The sequence below is a fragment of the Aulonocara sp. 'chitande type north' Nkhata Bay genome, linkage group LG7 (genome assembly GCF_057382095.1).
Source record: "Aulonocara sp. 'chitande type north' Nkhata Bay isolate Kocher_YH1m ecotype deep benthic linkage group LG7, A_spYH_male_GT1.1, whole genome shotgun sequence".
Taxonomy (NCBI): Eukaryota; Metazoa; Chordata; class Actinopteri; order Cichliformes; family Cichlidae; genus Aulonocara; species Aulonocara sp. 'chitande type north' Nkhata Bay.
Window position 1 is genome coordinate 9690126 of NC_141350.1, and position 16942 is coordinate 9707067.

Genomic DNA, 16942 nt, shown 5'->3' on the forward strand with positions numbered 1-16942 from the left:
TTGGATATTTTTTTCTGTAATATTTCTCCCTCCCTCTCTCCGTTTCACTCTCTGACCTTCTGTTTATGCCTGTGGTAACTCTAGAGGCATTATGGGTGCCAGGGGAGTGTGAAATTAGTTGGCCAGTCAACAGCCAACTCTAGCAGGTTCCTGTGGAACTCACCATCACTTCCTCCTCCTCACGTGTGTGCAGTGTTGCCAGGATTTGGCTACCCTTCAGCTAAAGGTTTAGATGGAGACAATAGAAAGGGTAAACAGGTTAGACTTCTGTTTTTTAATTTAAAGATCAAAATCTAACAATAATCAAAGCTGTGGCTACGATTTTCACTCCAACTCCAACTGATGTAGTAGACAGTATGATTAGACATGATTCATGATGTTAATATGATAATATGGCACAGTTTTATCGGGACAAAGCAAATTTGGCTCTGTCGTAAAAGGTTAATTGGCTACTTGCCGTAATGGGCTGACAACACAAAGATATAATTAATCATCAAGAATGGAGCATTGTCTCGTCAGTGTCATTGTCAGAAATTGTGATGTTGAACTGTGCACCTGAGCTCTCAGTTATTTGTCTGGGTTTGTAAGAAAGATTTCAAGCAGCCAGATAGACACTTTGTGATGTTGTTGAGCAATAGATACAATATTTGATCTTTTGTATCCAACTTTCCCCACAGTTGCAGTAGGGAAATATTTCGTCAGTATTTATTTAGAAGTGTATGTATATGAGATGCCCTCTGACCAGGGTACATTAAATAAGAGATGAAGCTGTTCAGTTTTTCGGAGCCAAGTTAGTTTTTTTAAAACTCAGCCAGCACAGGCTCCATTAGATCGTTGCTTGGGCTGTTGGTTGTTTCCGTCCTTTTTTTTCTCAACTCACGGGAGGCTAGGGGACAGTTTATTTTAAATAAAAATTCAGTCACACAACATTGCCAATAGTTAATGAGAAAGAATAGGCCTCATTTCCCTGCTGATATACTGTACAATGACCATTATGTTACAAATAAAAGTGAGAGGTGTGCTGCTCCCTTCAACTTTGAATTACTTGTTCTGTTACTGTTCTCCTCACCTCTTTTTCAACTTCTATCCTTCCTTTCTATGCATTAGTCACACCAGACACTGGCGGTGTGAAGATTATTCATGGCACCTCAACACGGCCATAGGCCCGAGGTATGCATAGAGGACAGGAAAAGGGTAGAGAAACAAAAAGGAGAAAAAGGAGTGTTGAGCTTGCTCTGCTTTACCTGCGGAAAATTCATACATCAAAGAAGGACACAGGGGAGAGGGACTGATCTTTTAGAGTAATCTAACACAGATCCATTTAGCAGTTTCTCTTCCATCTTTGTTTAAAAGAGTACTGCCCTCTGGACTGGGTTAGCCACACAGTAATTCCACATTATGGTAATTTCATGCAGTATAGTGCATTATGTGCAGTCATTTTAGTGTTGTTTTGTGTTTCGACTGGCAGCACTGTCATCTCACAGCATTAAAGTTCTTATTTTGAACCTACCGGTTGGTTTCTCATCTTTTAGGTCCTCCAGTTTCCCCCCCCCCCAGTCCAAAGGCATGCATGTTAGCTTAATTAATAGTTTTAAATTAGTGGTAAATGTATATGTTAGTGTGAGTGGTCGTTTGTCTCTCTATTTTAGCACCGTGATGAACTCATTTCCGGTCCAAGGCCTTCATAGCCGATCTTTGATTGGATAGGCTTTTTAAAAACTAGATGTATGGCTTTCATTTTGTTAAATGTTCAGAGTCAGGTCAGTATTCATCAATAATGTAGATGTGGTTTACTTTTAGCTGGTCTTTCTCCAAAGCTGTTGGCATTGATCTGTAACATACCAGTTCTTCAAGTAGCTTAACCTCTGTTCAGCACGCTCTGACACTCATTTGCGGTAGAAGCTTGATAATTATGATAGCCTTGATGTTGTTCCCACTAGTCACATCCTCCAGCTCTACTTTGGGGTTTCTGAGGTGTTTCCAGTTCACATTCAATATGTAATCCCTTCACTATATTCTAGGGCTGCCCCAGGGTCTTCTCCTGTTTTATGTCCCCTCAAGGTTTTTATGCCAAATCCTTTCTGCATACATTAGTCCTTCATCTTGTCCCTGAGGGTCCAAAAACCTGTGAAGCAAACATAACTTTACTGCCTTGTTTTCTGTCAGTTTCCAGAGCTCATGACTACAGGTGATAGCTGAAATTCTGATCAGGTCCCTTTTCACAGTACAACACCTGTATCGCTGCAGGTGCCACATCGATAAGCGCTGGCAATCTTTGTTGCTGTTTTAGGCTGACTCGTGAGCAAGGCCACGGGATACATACAAATCTGTCATTTCAGTTAGGAATAAATTGTTTATCAAACTCTTTTAGCTATGATCAAGGACTTTCATGGCTCAGTGAAAGGCCTCGGTTCTCCATATTCCCTTTGCACCTTTATAGGAACATGTTGAGGTGTTCTTATAGAAAACGTCCTCTACAAATAGAGCACATCACCTATCTACAGGCTTATGGCCCATTGCCAAGCATAATGTGAAGGAGTTCACATGTGATGTAAGTTACTATAAATCACACCTCCCATACTTTATTTCATATCTTGGGTAAATTTTATATTACAGTGAAAAGTGAATAGCGATTATTTTATGAAAAGACGCAAGACTCTCGTTATAAGGGGTTTGTTTAGCTGAGCTCCTCCCACATATGAGATTGAGGCGCAGTTTAGAGTTATGTGTTAATCACACCAGTTGACTCTTGCTTCTAATTTAGTTTAATGTTAAAGACCCTGCAGAGCATAAGCTGTCTGTGTACAAACAGATTTGCTGTCTAAGACCTTAATATGTTCTGCCCAGTGAGCACAGTCCAAATTCTGCTTTGGCCTTGATAGCCATTAACACTCCCATGTTGCCCAGGAAAGAATGAGAGAGCATATAGCATGTCCATTCATGTGCAGTAAAGCAAAGGACAGACTGATGATCATTACGATGCAAAGTGTGATGCTGATTATGACTGTGTTTATAATGAGCTCATCTCACCTTAGAGAGCTGTGCTATTTGAGGAAAAAGCTATTTACCTGAGAAGACAAGGCAGTCATGTGAGAAAATGCTACACTGAGGCGGCTTAGTTTTGATGGCATCTGTAAAAATGGCATTTGCAGTTGCATCTTTGGACTTATGCTGGGATTTCACACACAGAGACAAACTGAAAGAGCTAGATTTATTAACAAGCTGTTCAAATATTAATCTGTTTTTTTAGCTGTCTTTGCAAAAAAACAAAACAAAATCAATCCTAATTAGGAATCTGATAACTGACATGGAAATGTTTGCACTTACCATATGCAGAGCTTATTCAATTTTTTCCTCGTACACTGAAAATTAAAATGACTTTTTTGTAAAACCTATAAACTTTTTCCCCAAAGGGTTTTATTCCCTAAACTGGAGTGTAATCACTGGGATAACATTTATTTTTGGATCTTATATTATCTGACATCGCCTTTTTTACTGTATTTGCACATGGAATAAAATCATACTAAGTGTCAAGGTCAGTGTGATCTGTGTAAACTGAATTATTGCTACAGCTGCAGTGCACTTTTTTTTAATCAGGATGGAGCTTTATATAAATCAAATCAAATATTTTATGACAAATTTACAGTTTCAGTTCATGTTTTTGACTCTTCGGGATTCTTTTTTTTACCTGAATTTTCTTCTTCTCAAATTGATAGTTGCCATCGTAACGGAGACAAATCCTGGTGTCCTAGGAAACGATGAGTATCCATCATACTGTAGATTGCATTAGGAGTTTGTGCACAAGTGCATGCTTAAGGGTAGATGTAATGGGTCCTACATTTGTATTTTTCTGAAGCTACGCTCAATATTGCAGCAAAACAAGAGAAAAGAAAAAAAGCGCAGTGAATGTTTTTGATGATATGGACTCTATAAAGCTCCAGAGAAAGGCAAGGACCCAGCTGCCTTTGCTGAGTGCTGCCACTCAACACCACATGATAAATCAATTAGAAATCCCTTTAACATTTTTAAATAGTCAACTTTTTGTTGTCCGTCCATCTCAGACTAATTTTAGAAAGCTTATTGATACCCTCTTCCAGGAAGCTGTTAAACAATATTATAACCACGGAGAACACAAAACAATCTAGGATATACCCGAAGCAACCAGTTAACTAACTCTTGCAATGGAAATTGCTTTCTATTGAGAAATGTTGATATACAACATTGACAACGACATCGAGAAAGTAGAAAATGTAATAAAAGCCATTTAGGCTCGTCTTGAGTCAGGCAAATCAAAGCTTGGAATAATTTATTACAGCAGAAGAGTATAATTACAATTTGGAGTTTGGGCTCCAAGCTCGTCACTTCCCACAAACATAATACGCAAACAAATTGGGAAGTGATGAGTAAAAATCCCCCCGGTGCCTACAGGTGGATGGTGGTGTGCTGGAGGGGAATAAATAATGCAGCGGAGCCACGAAGCAGGGGAGCAACACCAATGACGTGGCAGAGAGGGAAACATGGGAACTTTGCAGCTTAATTAGACCACTAAATTTAGAGGGCGTGTTTGATAAATTAGGTGAGGAAAAGTGACACAAAGTGAGTCTTATGTGTGCAGTTCAGCTGTAGTTGTCTGCTTGACTTAGCTCATCCACTTTGCTTTTTCTTTTTTTTCTTTTTTTCTTTCAGGTTTATGATCATTAAGATTTTTATCTGAATTTTTCTAAGTGCCGTTTAAACCTCATCCTTGGCAACTAAAGCAATTTATTACAGGCAAGGAGAGGGCAAAAACAGCTCCAACATCTCCCTTCTGTCTGACACATACAGTAGATAATATGTGTCACCCAGGTCCGGTCAGCTTAATTGCAAGGACCAGCAAAGGTTAGGCTGTGTACACAACCTCACAGTAAGTGTAGTGGATGGGAGGAGGTATATATGAGTTATTGAAATGGATGAAATGGTCCTTTAAGGGTTTTTTTTCCACATCTGTGTCATTCTGACATAGCCTCAACTCCTTGCTTCTCCAATTGTGCACGCTTCCTCCGCTGTGCACGCTGCTGATGTTCAGTGCTCGGGCTCTGACATTAAAATGCGGCAGCCATTCTGGGCCTCAGTCCCGGCGGTAATTGGAAAGCCGTCAGCGAGCTGTTGTTTCGATAGAGAGGGAAGCAGAGAAAGAGAGGCTGGGTCAGATGAGGAGAGCAAGAAAAGCAATAGAGAGTGTGGGCGAGAAAGAGACAAATAATGCTTGAAATCAGGGAAAGAGTAGACCGAAGGATTTAGAAATAAGAGGAAAGGGCACATGAGGTTGGTGAAGGATCGAATGAAGGCTTTAAAGTGACTGATACAATATGCTGAGGGAGAAATGGCAAGAGAGTGAAAGTGATGAAGAGGTTTAGAGATTTCTTGTCTTTTAAGTAAACGTTGCAGAGAGTAGCATCAAGGTCCAAGTTCAGGGCATAAGAAAACCACTTGTTACAGTAAAAATACAGTCTCCTGTCTATATGTGAAACAGAAACAAGAACATCTCAGATTGGTGAAATGCCATTTTAAGCATTTGATTTTTATTAATCTCCTATTTGTGATTACTATAGATGTATTGCTTTTTGTTTTTTGACCTATGGTGAAGCTCTGATCAGACAAGAGGCAGAGTGACGCTGAATGCAACTTACAGAGCGGTGGCAAAGAAGTGATGAATGAAGACTAGGCGGAGCTCTGCTGCTGCTGTATTAGAATTCACCGCCAGAGAGAGAGAGAGCAAAGATGGAAAAGGAAAGAGAGAGAGCGAAGACGCAGCAGAGAGAAATGTTGAGGAGAAAAGGGATAACAGGGTGAAATGAAGGCGAGAGAATGGGAGAGAGAGGGAAAGGATTTGAGACGAGGGAAAAGAGGGAGGAGCGACAATTAAACCAAATCGGCTGGAGCTTTTTGACCCCCACCCCACTGCACACAAGCACACACACACACACATACACATACTATCACTGCCTGCCTCAGGGAGCCATGGTGCGTGCACGTTCGCAGGCAGACAGGCAGGAGATCAATCGTGCTCTGGGACGAGTGTGTATGTCTGTAAGCGACGTGTTAGCAACATGCTGGTGGCGGCATGTGCCGTGCTAGTGAAGGTGCAGTGTTAGCGGGAGCAGAGGGGGCTGTCTGTGTATGTGCCTATGCACACAGCTAGAATGCACATAGAGGGCTTGTGGTGTGTGAATGTGAGCGAGCCGTCAAAGGGGAGGGGAGCCACGGAGCAAAGCAGCAGCAGCAGTAGCAGCAGCATTGCCAGAGTGTGTGCGAGCGTGTGTGAGAGAGCGTGTATGTGTGAGGGGTGGAGGGGAGAGGAGAGGCAGACGCGGCGGGACTCCCGGGAGAGGGAACGGGAGTTGGGGAGCAAACCCAGCCTCTCTCCTCCACAGCAGGACAACCAGGACTCAAGGACGAGGCAAGATCTGTAACCCAGCCTGGAGCATCTGGAATTGGGGACGTATGGGGGATTTCTGTCCCTTTCTGTAGGGGACTTCTGCTGGACACCCAACTCAGGATGTGTTGGACTAAGGGGAGGGGGCTTCCAGACGGATCTGGCAGAACCACACAGAAAAGGAAGCAGTGCAGTTCCTCTAACCGTTATGTTTCTGCTTCTACCTCGATTAGGATGCGAGGGAGAGGGGAGAGATAGAAGGAGGAGGTAAAAGAGAGCAAGGAGGATACTGTCTATTGCTATTAAGGAGGGAAGAGAGGGAATAAGAAGAAGGGAAAGGTGAGGTAGTGGCTGTGAGGGGTGTGCTCTCCACTGATGACTCTCCCATGGAACACTGACTATTGACCCTTCATTGGCAGGTGCTGGAACTTGTTTATGAATCCCTCCCTGGCCACCATAACAACCAGGGGGTGTCACCAGGTTTCTGTCCCGCTGACGAACATGTCGGTGACCACAGGCTTCAGTTACCAGCTCCCTGGAATCACCACAGTGACATATGTATTTGTTTACAGCCCTGGCTCTGTGCAGAGAGACCCAAGCCCACCTCATCACACGCCTCCAGCACTGTCAGGCTCCCGCGGGCCCAAACGGAAACTCTACAGTGCCGTCCCAGGACGTACCTTCATTGTGGTCAAGCCCTACACGCCACAGGGGGAAGGAGAGATCCAACTCAACCGTGGAGAACGGGTCAAAGGTAGGATGGCTACTACATGTTTGACTAGCTCCCTAAACCTACTAAAGTAGGTAGTAATAACACTACTGTTGTTAACATGTTGTATTTCATAGCATGACAGTAACTTTCCATCATCACCAATGTTTACGATGTGCTGCAAAGTCCAGAACTACATGTGGCTTGCATGAGTATCAAAGTTGGGTTTCTTGCAGTGTAAGAAAAATCAAACATTCCTATGCTCTCATACTTCTCAGAAGCAGACCAAACCATTACTTCACTACGATTTTTTGTTGCATAGCAGTTATGTAATCTTTCTGTCTGGGAGTCATTTCGCTGATGTTTGAGTTTGACATTTGATTTATCATTTCATTAACCTCTTAAATGTGCTGTTTTCTGCTTTACACAGAGGTGCAGTGGTTTTCCTTTCATGTGTTTGTGTGTGCTTTTGTCTCCATTTATGCTTCACTCAAGACTATGACTGTAATGACGTAGAAGGTAAACGCAATAATATTCTTCTCACCCTGTACCTCTCCCGCACACCACAGTGTGTCAACCCAACACCTACAGTGAAGCAAGTAGCTCTTGGCCCTGTTTGAATCCACTTGTGATGTGTGTACAATCTCAGTACAAATTTGTGATTACTTCAAGGAGAGGGCATGCAAATTCAAACAGGTCCCGTGTGCTATTGGTTGCTGGTTTGCATACATATATTGTGTTCTTCCTCCTCTCTTAGAGTGCTTCTCCCTGAACACACAACTGCTTTTCTCCCTTCTCTTATCGCCTGTCCACAGACACCCAGCACCGCATTGACCCCACATCCCTACATCCTGCCACTTCACATACATCACCATGGATCAAACCCACATTAGCTTAATGGAAACAGTTCCCTCATGTCCTTAGAAAGACCAGAGAGAGTAGGGCAACACTCATGCGGAGACCTCTTATGTTGCTCTCAGATCTACAGAGGCACAGGAAGTACAGATTAAGGGTCAATTTGGCATTTCAATTTGGATTTTGTGCAAACAACCAAAGCACACAAATGTCCCCACACATGATCGACATGCACAAACACACACACATACACACACCATACCTTTTCCCTCTTATTCCTTTCTTAAAAACATTCAGTAGCGTGTCACTCAAACACTACTCTAAACCTAGTGCCACGATGCCTTCACTGTCCTTACACATACAGAAGTATTCACCAAAATGTTTTCTGTCTTCTGTCTTCCCTGACAAACTTTTTTTTCAGCAGACCTCCTCCTGTGTGTTTTGACGCCTCCTTTTCATAGTATCATGTCTGTTTTGTGGAAATACTGCTGTTGTTTAAAGCTATCAGAGTGCTGTTTTTCCTGTAGAAAACCAAGTGATACAGCATTTTATGAAACAGTGATGCATACTGAGGTTGACACAAATGTTATTGTGAATGTGATGACTCAACAGCAGCCTAGTATGCTTCCATCCACTGAATGGATCTGCTGTCACTAGCTTTTCTGTCTGTGAAACCAAATCCATAACCCTGCCACTAATGTGAAAACCCACTGCTTTGTCGTTATTTCATGTTAGCCATGCAGGAAACGAGCTTATCGTTGCATAGCTGCCAGCACCCCGGCCCGGCCAAGTTAACCATCTGGCTCCCTTATGCAACAGTGACCATCATAACCATAACTATGTTGCATTTACTGCCTTTATGTAGTCTCAGGATATAAAATGAGAAATATGTCACTGATGTCAGCTGGTTATTGAAAGGCTTAAGGTCCTGGCCGTTCAGGTTTAATGAGTTTTGTTTTTTGTGGTTTCTTTCTTTTGTGTATAGAACACTTATCTTGTTAATCAAGGTTTCATGTAATTAAGTGTAATTCACTTTTTTATTTATCAGATGGTCAGAAAATTCAAAAAGCTTTTTATCAAATAAAGTAACACAGAGTAAGTCTGCACTCTACTATCGTGCCACCCCACAATGCCCATTCTGAGCCTGGAAAAACCCTGTTTAGTAAAAAAAAATAGAAAGAAAAATCTGTTTAGTGTTTTTACAATCTTAAAAAGAATGACCAGCTCTCTTGGCACAAAGGGAGGCTCAGCTTGAGAAGCCGTTTTCTTTAGGGATGTATGACCTTTGGTTTGATACATAATGGATCTCATCTAATCTGCATTCATAAATGAATGAGCTGCTAATAGTAGTAGGGCTCTTTAACAGTGGGAGACAGGAAGACGTAAAACAAGTAAAAGAGATCGTGGAACATAGGAGGATCTTTTTTCTTTATCTTTTCTTGTCTGATTATCATGACAGATCAAAAACACATTTAGGGATGCAAGAGTAGTTTCTCTATGTGTGCTTACATGAATTTGCATGCATGCCAAGCAAAAATCATCAGTATTATTTGTTTCCCAAAGCTGAATAAGCTACTTCGTTGGACCTCTAACATGAAGATGATTCATTTGTGTTTAGATAATTAGCTCCCGCCCCCAATATCCAACCAAAGCAAATCTCTGTCCTCCTGTTAATGTCCACACATCCTTGCTAATCACCTGCTATACCAGAGGAGCATCCCTATGATGAGATCAGACTGGGTAAATCTTACTAAATGATTTCTGTGTTTGTGTGTTTCTGTGTGAGTAAGTCTCTGGCTAGAGTCCATGGTTACATGAGCGAGCACAAGCTTACACATGTAACTTTCATTAGCTCACCTGTAAGACTGGCAGCCTGTTGAGGCATAGATTGTTGTATGTTGTACAAGAAAGAGTTTAAAACATCATGTGATCATTGAAGATCTTTACTGATTAGACTCATAGTGTTGTTCTACACAGTAGAATGTAGCATGTAGTATTCCCATTCCATTATGTCTATAATTTTCTCATTTTCTGTTACAATATAATGCATCTAATCCAAAAAAAACTGAGAATAGTATCAACAGTGTATCCATTTCTTGTGTCCTGTCACTTTTAGTGAACAACGATTATCTGGATTCAGATGGTAAATACAACAGATCTGTATTGCAACACATCCCATAGCCTGTAGTTAAACGTAGAACCCATAGTTCAAGTAGGAACCATATGATGTCTCTTATATGTATCCACAGTTAATTATTATTGGGGGGGGTTTTTTGCTGCAAGATATTAATTGGAAATTCTTTGAAATAAATTTAAAAATCGAATAAAAGCAAACTATTTAAACAGCTTCATTTGGCAGTTGAAGAGGGCTTGCAGCAAAAAGTGAAGAGTCATCCTTAATTACTTTTTTAATATTTTTTTTTCAGACAGTTTGCAAATTAAAACGCAACAAAAATTTTACAATTTGTGTTGTGCTTGTTAGGATAAACCATACAAGTTAGCTGTTATTGTTTGTGCATTTGCTTGTGCCATTTAAAGTTCTAAAGTTACACGTTTATCAGCTCTTTATTGATTTCTGTGGTGGTTTATAGCAGACAGTCCATGCTGTGAGGATGCTGATGATTACTCTCTTGACAATGATGATGAATATGATGAACATGAAGGTAAAATGATATATTATTGTTTGAAAGAAGGATGACAAAGTGCTTGAACAGCTAAACCATTAACAAGACAAAATTGTGTGCCATTATTTCATGAAAAACAAATAGTTTGACTGCTGGAGGACTGTATTCTGTATCTGTTTTCCTCAGTGAGTGGGGATCTTCAGGCTTTTCTTTAAATCTAATATTGCAGTGTTGATTTGTGGTGTTGTCTAATTATAAAAGAATGTGCAATATTGTAATAATGTGAAAATTTAAAGTCATTCCACTTTTTCATCCTTCATCAGTAGATGAGTCAGTTTCAGTGACTGAACTAAACAACACTGTAGTCACATTATCATGTACTTTATCATAACCAGTTTCTCTTTGCTTGGAAAAGTTCCCGTTCTTCACTATGTGCTTGTCAGTCTTTTAGTCTGTTGTCTGCAGTCAATGTCTCTAGACAGCCTTGTTCTAGACAAGCAGTCCCTCTGTCCTGCATTTAGCAGGGTCATCCACATCCAGGTCTCCAAGCAGACTGTTAGTGTTAGGTAATGAGTACTGTTCATCTTTTGTCACTCTCTGACTGGTACTGGTATCATGTTGTATTTGAAGGTGTGTTTTTGATTGTGCATCTCTGTGCTCAGGCCCATAATGGTGGTTCAAGGAAATTAATCTTTACAAGACAATCAAGTATTGTAGTCAGCCTGCGTGTGTTGATCCCTACATTACTTTAAAGGCTCCTAAGACCCTCTCGCATCCCTGTTTAAACTCATTCCCTCGCTCACCCCAGTGTTTGTTTCTGCTCTTTCCCTCCATTGATGTAATCTGATCTTATCATCTGGATGGACATCTCTTGAAGGCCACTTATAGTCACTATGGTAACAAATGAGGACACAACCAGGTCAAGCATTTTGCCAAGCATGTATCCTCACACACATGCACACACACACCCACACATGCACACACCAGTATAAACACACACATTATATAGACTTGCTTAAACTCATTTCACGTAGAACACACATTTAAAGTAATGGATGTGTGTGTGTGTGTCATCGTGCTGTCTCCCTACCATCCTACCTCCACAGGGAGCATTAACCGAACGTTCAGGACATTCTTCTCCTCAACAAGGTGACACACTTAAGAGCATGCTTCCGTAACAGTGTATTACATCTCTTGCACACACACACGCGCACCTGTGTGCACACACACCACATACACCTTCTCCAAACGCCATTATAAATCTTGCAGGCAGCCATGAAAATGAAACCAGTGCAAGTAATGTTGAGATTAGACATTCACAAACATGATTAATGGGGTTTGGCCGCACCCAATGTGTGCAGAATATTAACACTGCTGTGGGCAATGGAGGATACCTGGACCAGCTATTGGGGCAAAAATACAAAAATACACACCCATATACTGGGGTTTAATGGATTACCCCGTGTCTACTTTTACACTACCTCAGAAGGCATCTGTTACTGCAGTCGGGTTCTTTGGGAACACACACAGTAGCTTAGCCTTTATCTAAAGCACGCATGCTTAACAAGGCCATTGAACTGCAAAAATTTCCAGTTGAACCCATGTTCTGAAGGCACGCTGCTGTTGTACTTATTGCTTTCCAACAATAGCTATCAATGCGTTATTGTGTACATGCATTTTTGTCAGGGCCAAGAAACAGCGTATTACAAATGAAACATTTAACAGTGCATTATGTTTTTAAATAACACAGCTTGCCTGTATTAACACTAAAATGCATATGGATCTGTCAGTTACCAAGCAACAGGTGCTAAGTGCACTTTACAGCTCTGGCAGGTCATTTAAGACAAAAATAAAAATGATGAAATAGTGGCTTTAGCTAGTTTCTGAAAAATCTGATTTGGTTCCAAAAACCAATATTCTTTTACATGCATTTCATTTTAAATTTTTAAGCTTTATAGTCAGATTCCTCCATTGTCTTGTCTGCAAATCAAGTTGGATAAAAGCCTCTTTGCTAAGTGTTGAATTTAGACTAAATATCATTGTTAGCTTCCAACAGTGAGCTGAGGGTGAATTAATTATCCTTCTTCTCAGTCTGGTAGTGGCATTAAGTGAACCCTCTGTGTGCTTATGTTTTGTGTGTGTGACTGAGCCTGCCTGGGTGGGTGTGTGTGTGTGCGTGCGTGCGTGCGTGCGTGCGTGCGTGCGTGTGCATGCATGTATGCACATCTTCTTATGCATTAGCAAGTGTGAGCATTTCTCCGTTGTTTTCATCACAAAGTGTGCATGGTGTACACATGTATTTCACGTTAGTGTGTGTGTGTGTGTGTGTGTGTGTGTGTGTGTGTGTGTGTGCGCGCGCGCGATTGCCTCTGTGCAGCATAGTGTAAGTAATTGCCTCCCACAAGTTAGATAAACAGCATCCTTCAAGTATTCAGCAGCCAGCTGTCCTAATATCCGAGGCACATATGGGCAAAATGTCTCTCCCTCTCTGTCTCGATCTCTCCGCATCTTTTTTCTTTTTCTGTTTTTATTCTTCTTGCATACCTGCATAGCACCCTGTAAAAATATGTCCATTGTCACATTATGGTGACGCTTGCTTCTTTACGTCAGTGAGATTCAAAGTAACAACAAGGAGACCATAGCTAAGAGATCAGGCTTTAAACAATTATTCTACAGTATTAAGAAGTGATTATCTTGATTACCTGAAGCTAATCTGAGGATCGTGTTTGGCAACCAAAGAGCAACAAATTCTCTTATGACTGGGACGCTTCACGTGACAAGTGTTTTGAAAGTTAATTCCAAATGCATCTATCATTGCAAATGGTAGATGCATTTAATTAGTCAGTGTCAATTAGTTTTTTTTCCTCGTGCTAAAAGTTTGAGATCCCCTGCCTTAAATAATTAAAGATTAACTACAACATCAAGAGAAACCAGAGTCACATGACCTCTGTTTACCAAGGATTTTACTCTCAGATAGAAACTGAAAAGACAGAAGTGAAGTAAACATTTATACAAAGATAAACTATGATGAAACACTTTTTTCTATGTGGTATTTTTTCCATATTTGTGAGCTGTTACAAAAAAGCATTTTCACTAAATGTGCTTAGAGAAATGATCTCTGATTAAAGGCAATTTCTACCAGCAAGTTACACCTTTTATTTAATAAAATGTTGATCTACTTAACAGAGTGAAACTTAAAAATATTTGCTTGCGTGATTCTACAAGGAGAGCCTGAGAGATCATACAGATATTTAATAAAATATTGCAAAAGTGTTTGAGGGATAAGGGACTTGGAGTCTGTGCCCAGTGTCTCTCAGGAGCAATTAATGTTATCACAAAATGGACCTGAAGCTAGTCAGTGTATTAACAGATTTCACTTGTTGGTCATTCATAATGTTCCAAGCTGTGCATCTGCGCTATTGATACTGGACAGGGTCACAAGCCTGAGGCAAGGACATTGCTGTCCAATCAGAGTAGCAGTAGGGTGCAAAGTCCTGCCCACGCACCTACCTGCTCCCTGCTGAACACACCACCTGTCCTCATATTCCACTCTCATCCTTTTTATTTATTTATTTATTTATTTTCCGGTTAGTTAGTTTGTTTTCCAAATATCCCCATATGGTGCACCCTGGCTGACAGGATCATCCCACACTTGCCCTCTAACTGAAATTAAAACCCATGCTTGCCTAACATACATCTAACTTAGTGAGATGTAGCCTGATACAAAATGCTAATTAGAGACACAGCAGAAACAGCAGTTGCAGAGTTAATCAGCGTATGAATAAACATGAGCAGGAACACTGCTGCATAAACAGGAGCCATTGACTGATGCAGATACATATTCAACAGAAACATTGTTATGCTTCTGACTAACAATCACTCTATCATGTACAGTGTGGCACACAGTTTAAGTTGAACAGACTGCGGATGTTTGTTACGAACAGGCGTTTCCTGTTCTGTAAATTATCAACCTACTTAGCAGTCGCGAGCATGGAAATGTGCATATAAAGGTCATGTCCTAACCTGCTGGTGTCAGCTAGGGTGGCTTTTAGCAAATTTCAAAAAGCCCTGTGTCTTGACCTCTTCTTGATCAGCTCTGTTTTCTAATGCATGCAGTTACCCTGAAACTTAAAACAATTTTGCAAGAATTAACTATATTTAAGGCATTAAACTAGCAATTAGACTTTAGTCATAGCATAAATGTATACTAAACAACCACAGCACTAAACCCACAGACAGGTGAAGCGAATAACATTGATGTTCTGCTGGGAAACCTTGGATTTTGGCAGTTAGTTGGATGTTATTGATGCATACCACCCACCTAAGTGTTGCTGGAGACCAAATACCTCCTACTGACACAGGAAATCCACAGTGGTACCATCCCAAAGCATTAGCGCTGTCGCAATGAATGGCATATGGTTTTATTCGTTTTTTATCGATAGATGATGATACTGGCAATTTTCTTTGTCGTCGTGGCAGCAATATCCTACTGTTATGGTCCTTCAAGGTTATTGTTATTACTAATGGCCTTAAATTCAACCTCATGTTCACTAGCCAGCCTGAATCACGTGCAGTTTTAGTCAGCACTGAGCATTTTTTTGGCATGTAATGAATTGTGTGCATGGGTGCAGCAATTTATTTATCACAATTGAACACTATCATTCATGTGAAACTGGTCAGTGACTAGTCGGTCAAACGAATAGCTATGTGATTGAAGACTCAGCAGCAAACAATCCATCGTTGATCTATTTAAAAATCAACAGGCAATCAATAGCTAGTCTGCAGCTAATCAATCGCTGCTATATTCTGGTCCTGCTCATCAGTATGTCAAGTGATCCAGATATGTTTTTTTTCTTCAGTATCAATGTGTGTCTCTGTTTTCATTTTAGACTTCCTTTTATTTAATGACAAACAGTATTTTATTTAATATATTTTTCCTTCATTCCTTTAAAATCTAAGCTGGAATTTTATGTGGCTTTGCCCTGGAGGAAGGGAAAAATAGAACCCAAGAAAGACGGTAAATATTAAGGAAGCTGTTCCTTCTATTTTAATCTCCACCTGAGGGTTGATACAGAAGGAGTGAAAGAATGAATAAAAAGCAAATGAACATGAAAGAATAAGAATGTGATGTAGCTTCCCTTCAAGCCTGTGAGGAAGGTAGGGAGGGAGGAGTTGAGATAAGATGAGAAGTGAGAAGGGATCCCTCTGAGTCAGCCTTGGAGTTTTCCTCACTCCTCTCTTCCTGTTCCTCCTCCCACTATAATTTACGACACTCCCACCCTGTTACCTTTTCTCCAGCTTTCTTCCTTTGCTCCACTCCTTCTCCTGTCATTCACAAAAAGCATCCCCCTTCTGTCCATGTTTCTTTATATTTTTTCTTAAACTTGTCAAGTCTTTATTTCTTTCAGTTTCTCTCCCTCTCCATTCCCACCTCTCTCTCTTTCACTCTCAGTGGAATACTCATGAGCTGGAGACTGCACCACTCTCTCACCCTCTTCTAAGCAAAAGAAGTCCTGTGAGGATGAACAGGGCACAGCACATATTTGACTCTTAGCAGTGTGACCATTCCTCTTCCTTGTTATTTATTGGCCCTGTACTCCATTCTGTCTTGTATCTACTCTGGGGTCCACTTGCCCTTTTGCGCACCTCCTTCTTAATTGCTTGCCACCTCTATTCCTTTCTGTGTCCACCTTCATCTTTTTCAGTGTCCATAATTTTCTTCCCCAATCATTTCTTACATTTTTTCCTCTTGAGTTTTTAGAAAAGCTACTTAATCTTCATCGTTCCAAGTGTCCTCCCTTCATGCAGTCCCCGTCTCACATATTGCAGGCAATAACTATGTCCCTGTTGCATTTCTATACAAAGTACATGGTCCTCTTTGCTCTTGAGTGTGTGTGTTTGTGAGTGTATGTGTGTGCGTGCACATGTGTTAGCATGTCTCTGGTTGTGTCCTCTTGTTTCATAAAGATGCAACTCTGCTCTCACTCTCTATTACAGAGAACTGAACTGAGGTTTAATAAAGACTGCAGGGATCCAAATCTAATAACAGCTGCACTCTGCTTATTGGAATGCTCTCATTCACCTTCACACACTTTGTTTAATGCACGGACACACTCGCACTCATACACATTGCTATGAAGGCTGAGATATAGTCATATCCTGACTCAGCCAGTTCCTATTTCACATCACATAGCATTTATTTAGGCTTTCAGTAATGTTATCAGTGTAACATATCAGTGATGCTTAATGAAGAACAGTTGGATCTTCAGTCGGGGCTATGGGAGCTGTTCCAGTGGCCATATTACAAGTGGAGTTACATTGATGCATTCTGGTACAATA

The 16942-nt window shown here is 40.9% G+C and overlaps 1 protein-coding gene across 1 annotated transcript in view; it reads left to right on the forward strand.

The window, feature by feature from the left end:
• The window catches only part of shank3a (SH3 and multiple ankyrin repeat domains 3a), a 181033-nt gene that overhangs the window by 104154 nt on the left and 59937 nt on the right, over window positions 1-16942 (forward strand). Inside the window, exons 13-17 of the mRNA XM_086298422.1 lie at window positions 6988-7169; window positions 7620-7643; window positions 9690-9719; window positions 10096-10122; window positions 10571-10642. Coding sequence (XP_086154548.1) covers window positions 6988-7169; window positions 7620-7643; window positions 9690-9719; window positions 10096-10122; window positions 10571-10642 — 335 coding nt within the window. The remainder of the gene's footprint in view (window positions 1-6987; window positions 7170-7619; window positions 7644-9689; window positions 9720-10095; window positions 10123-10570; window positions 10643-16942) is intronic.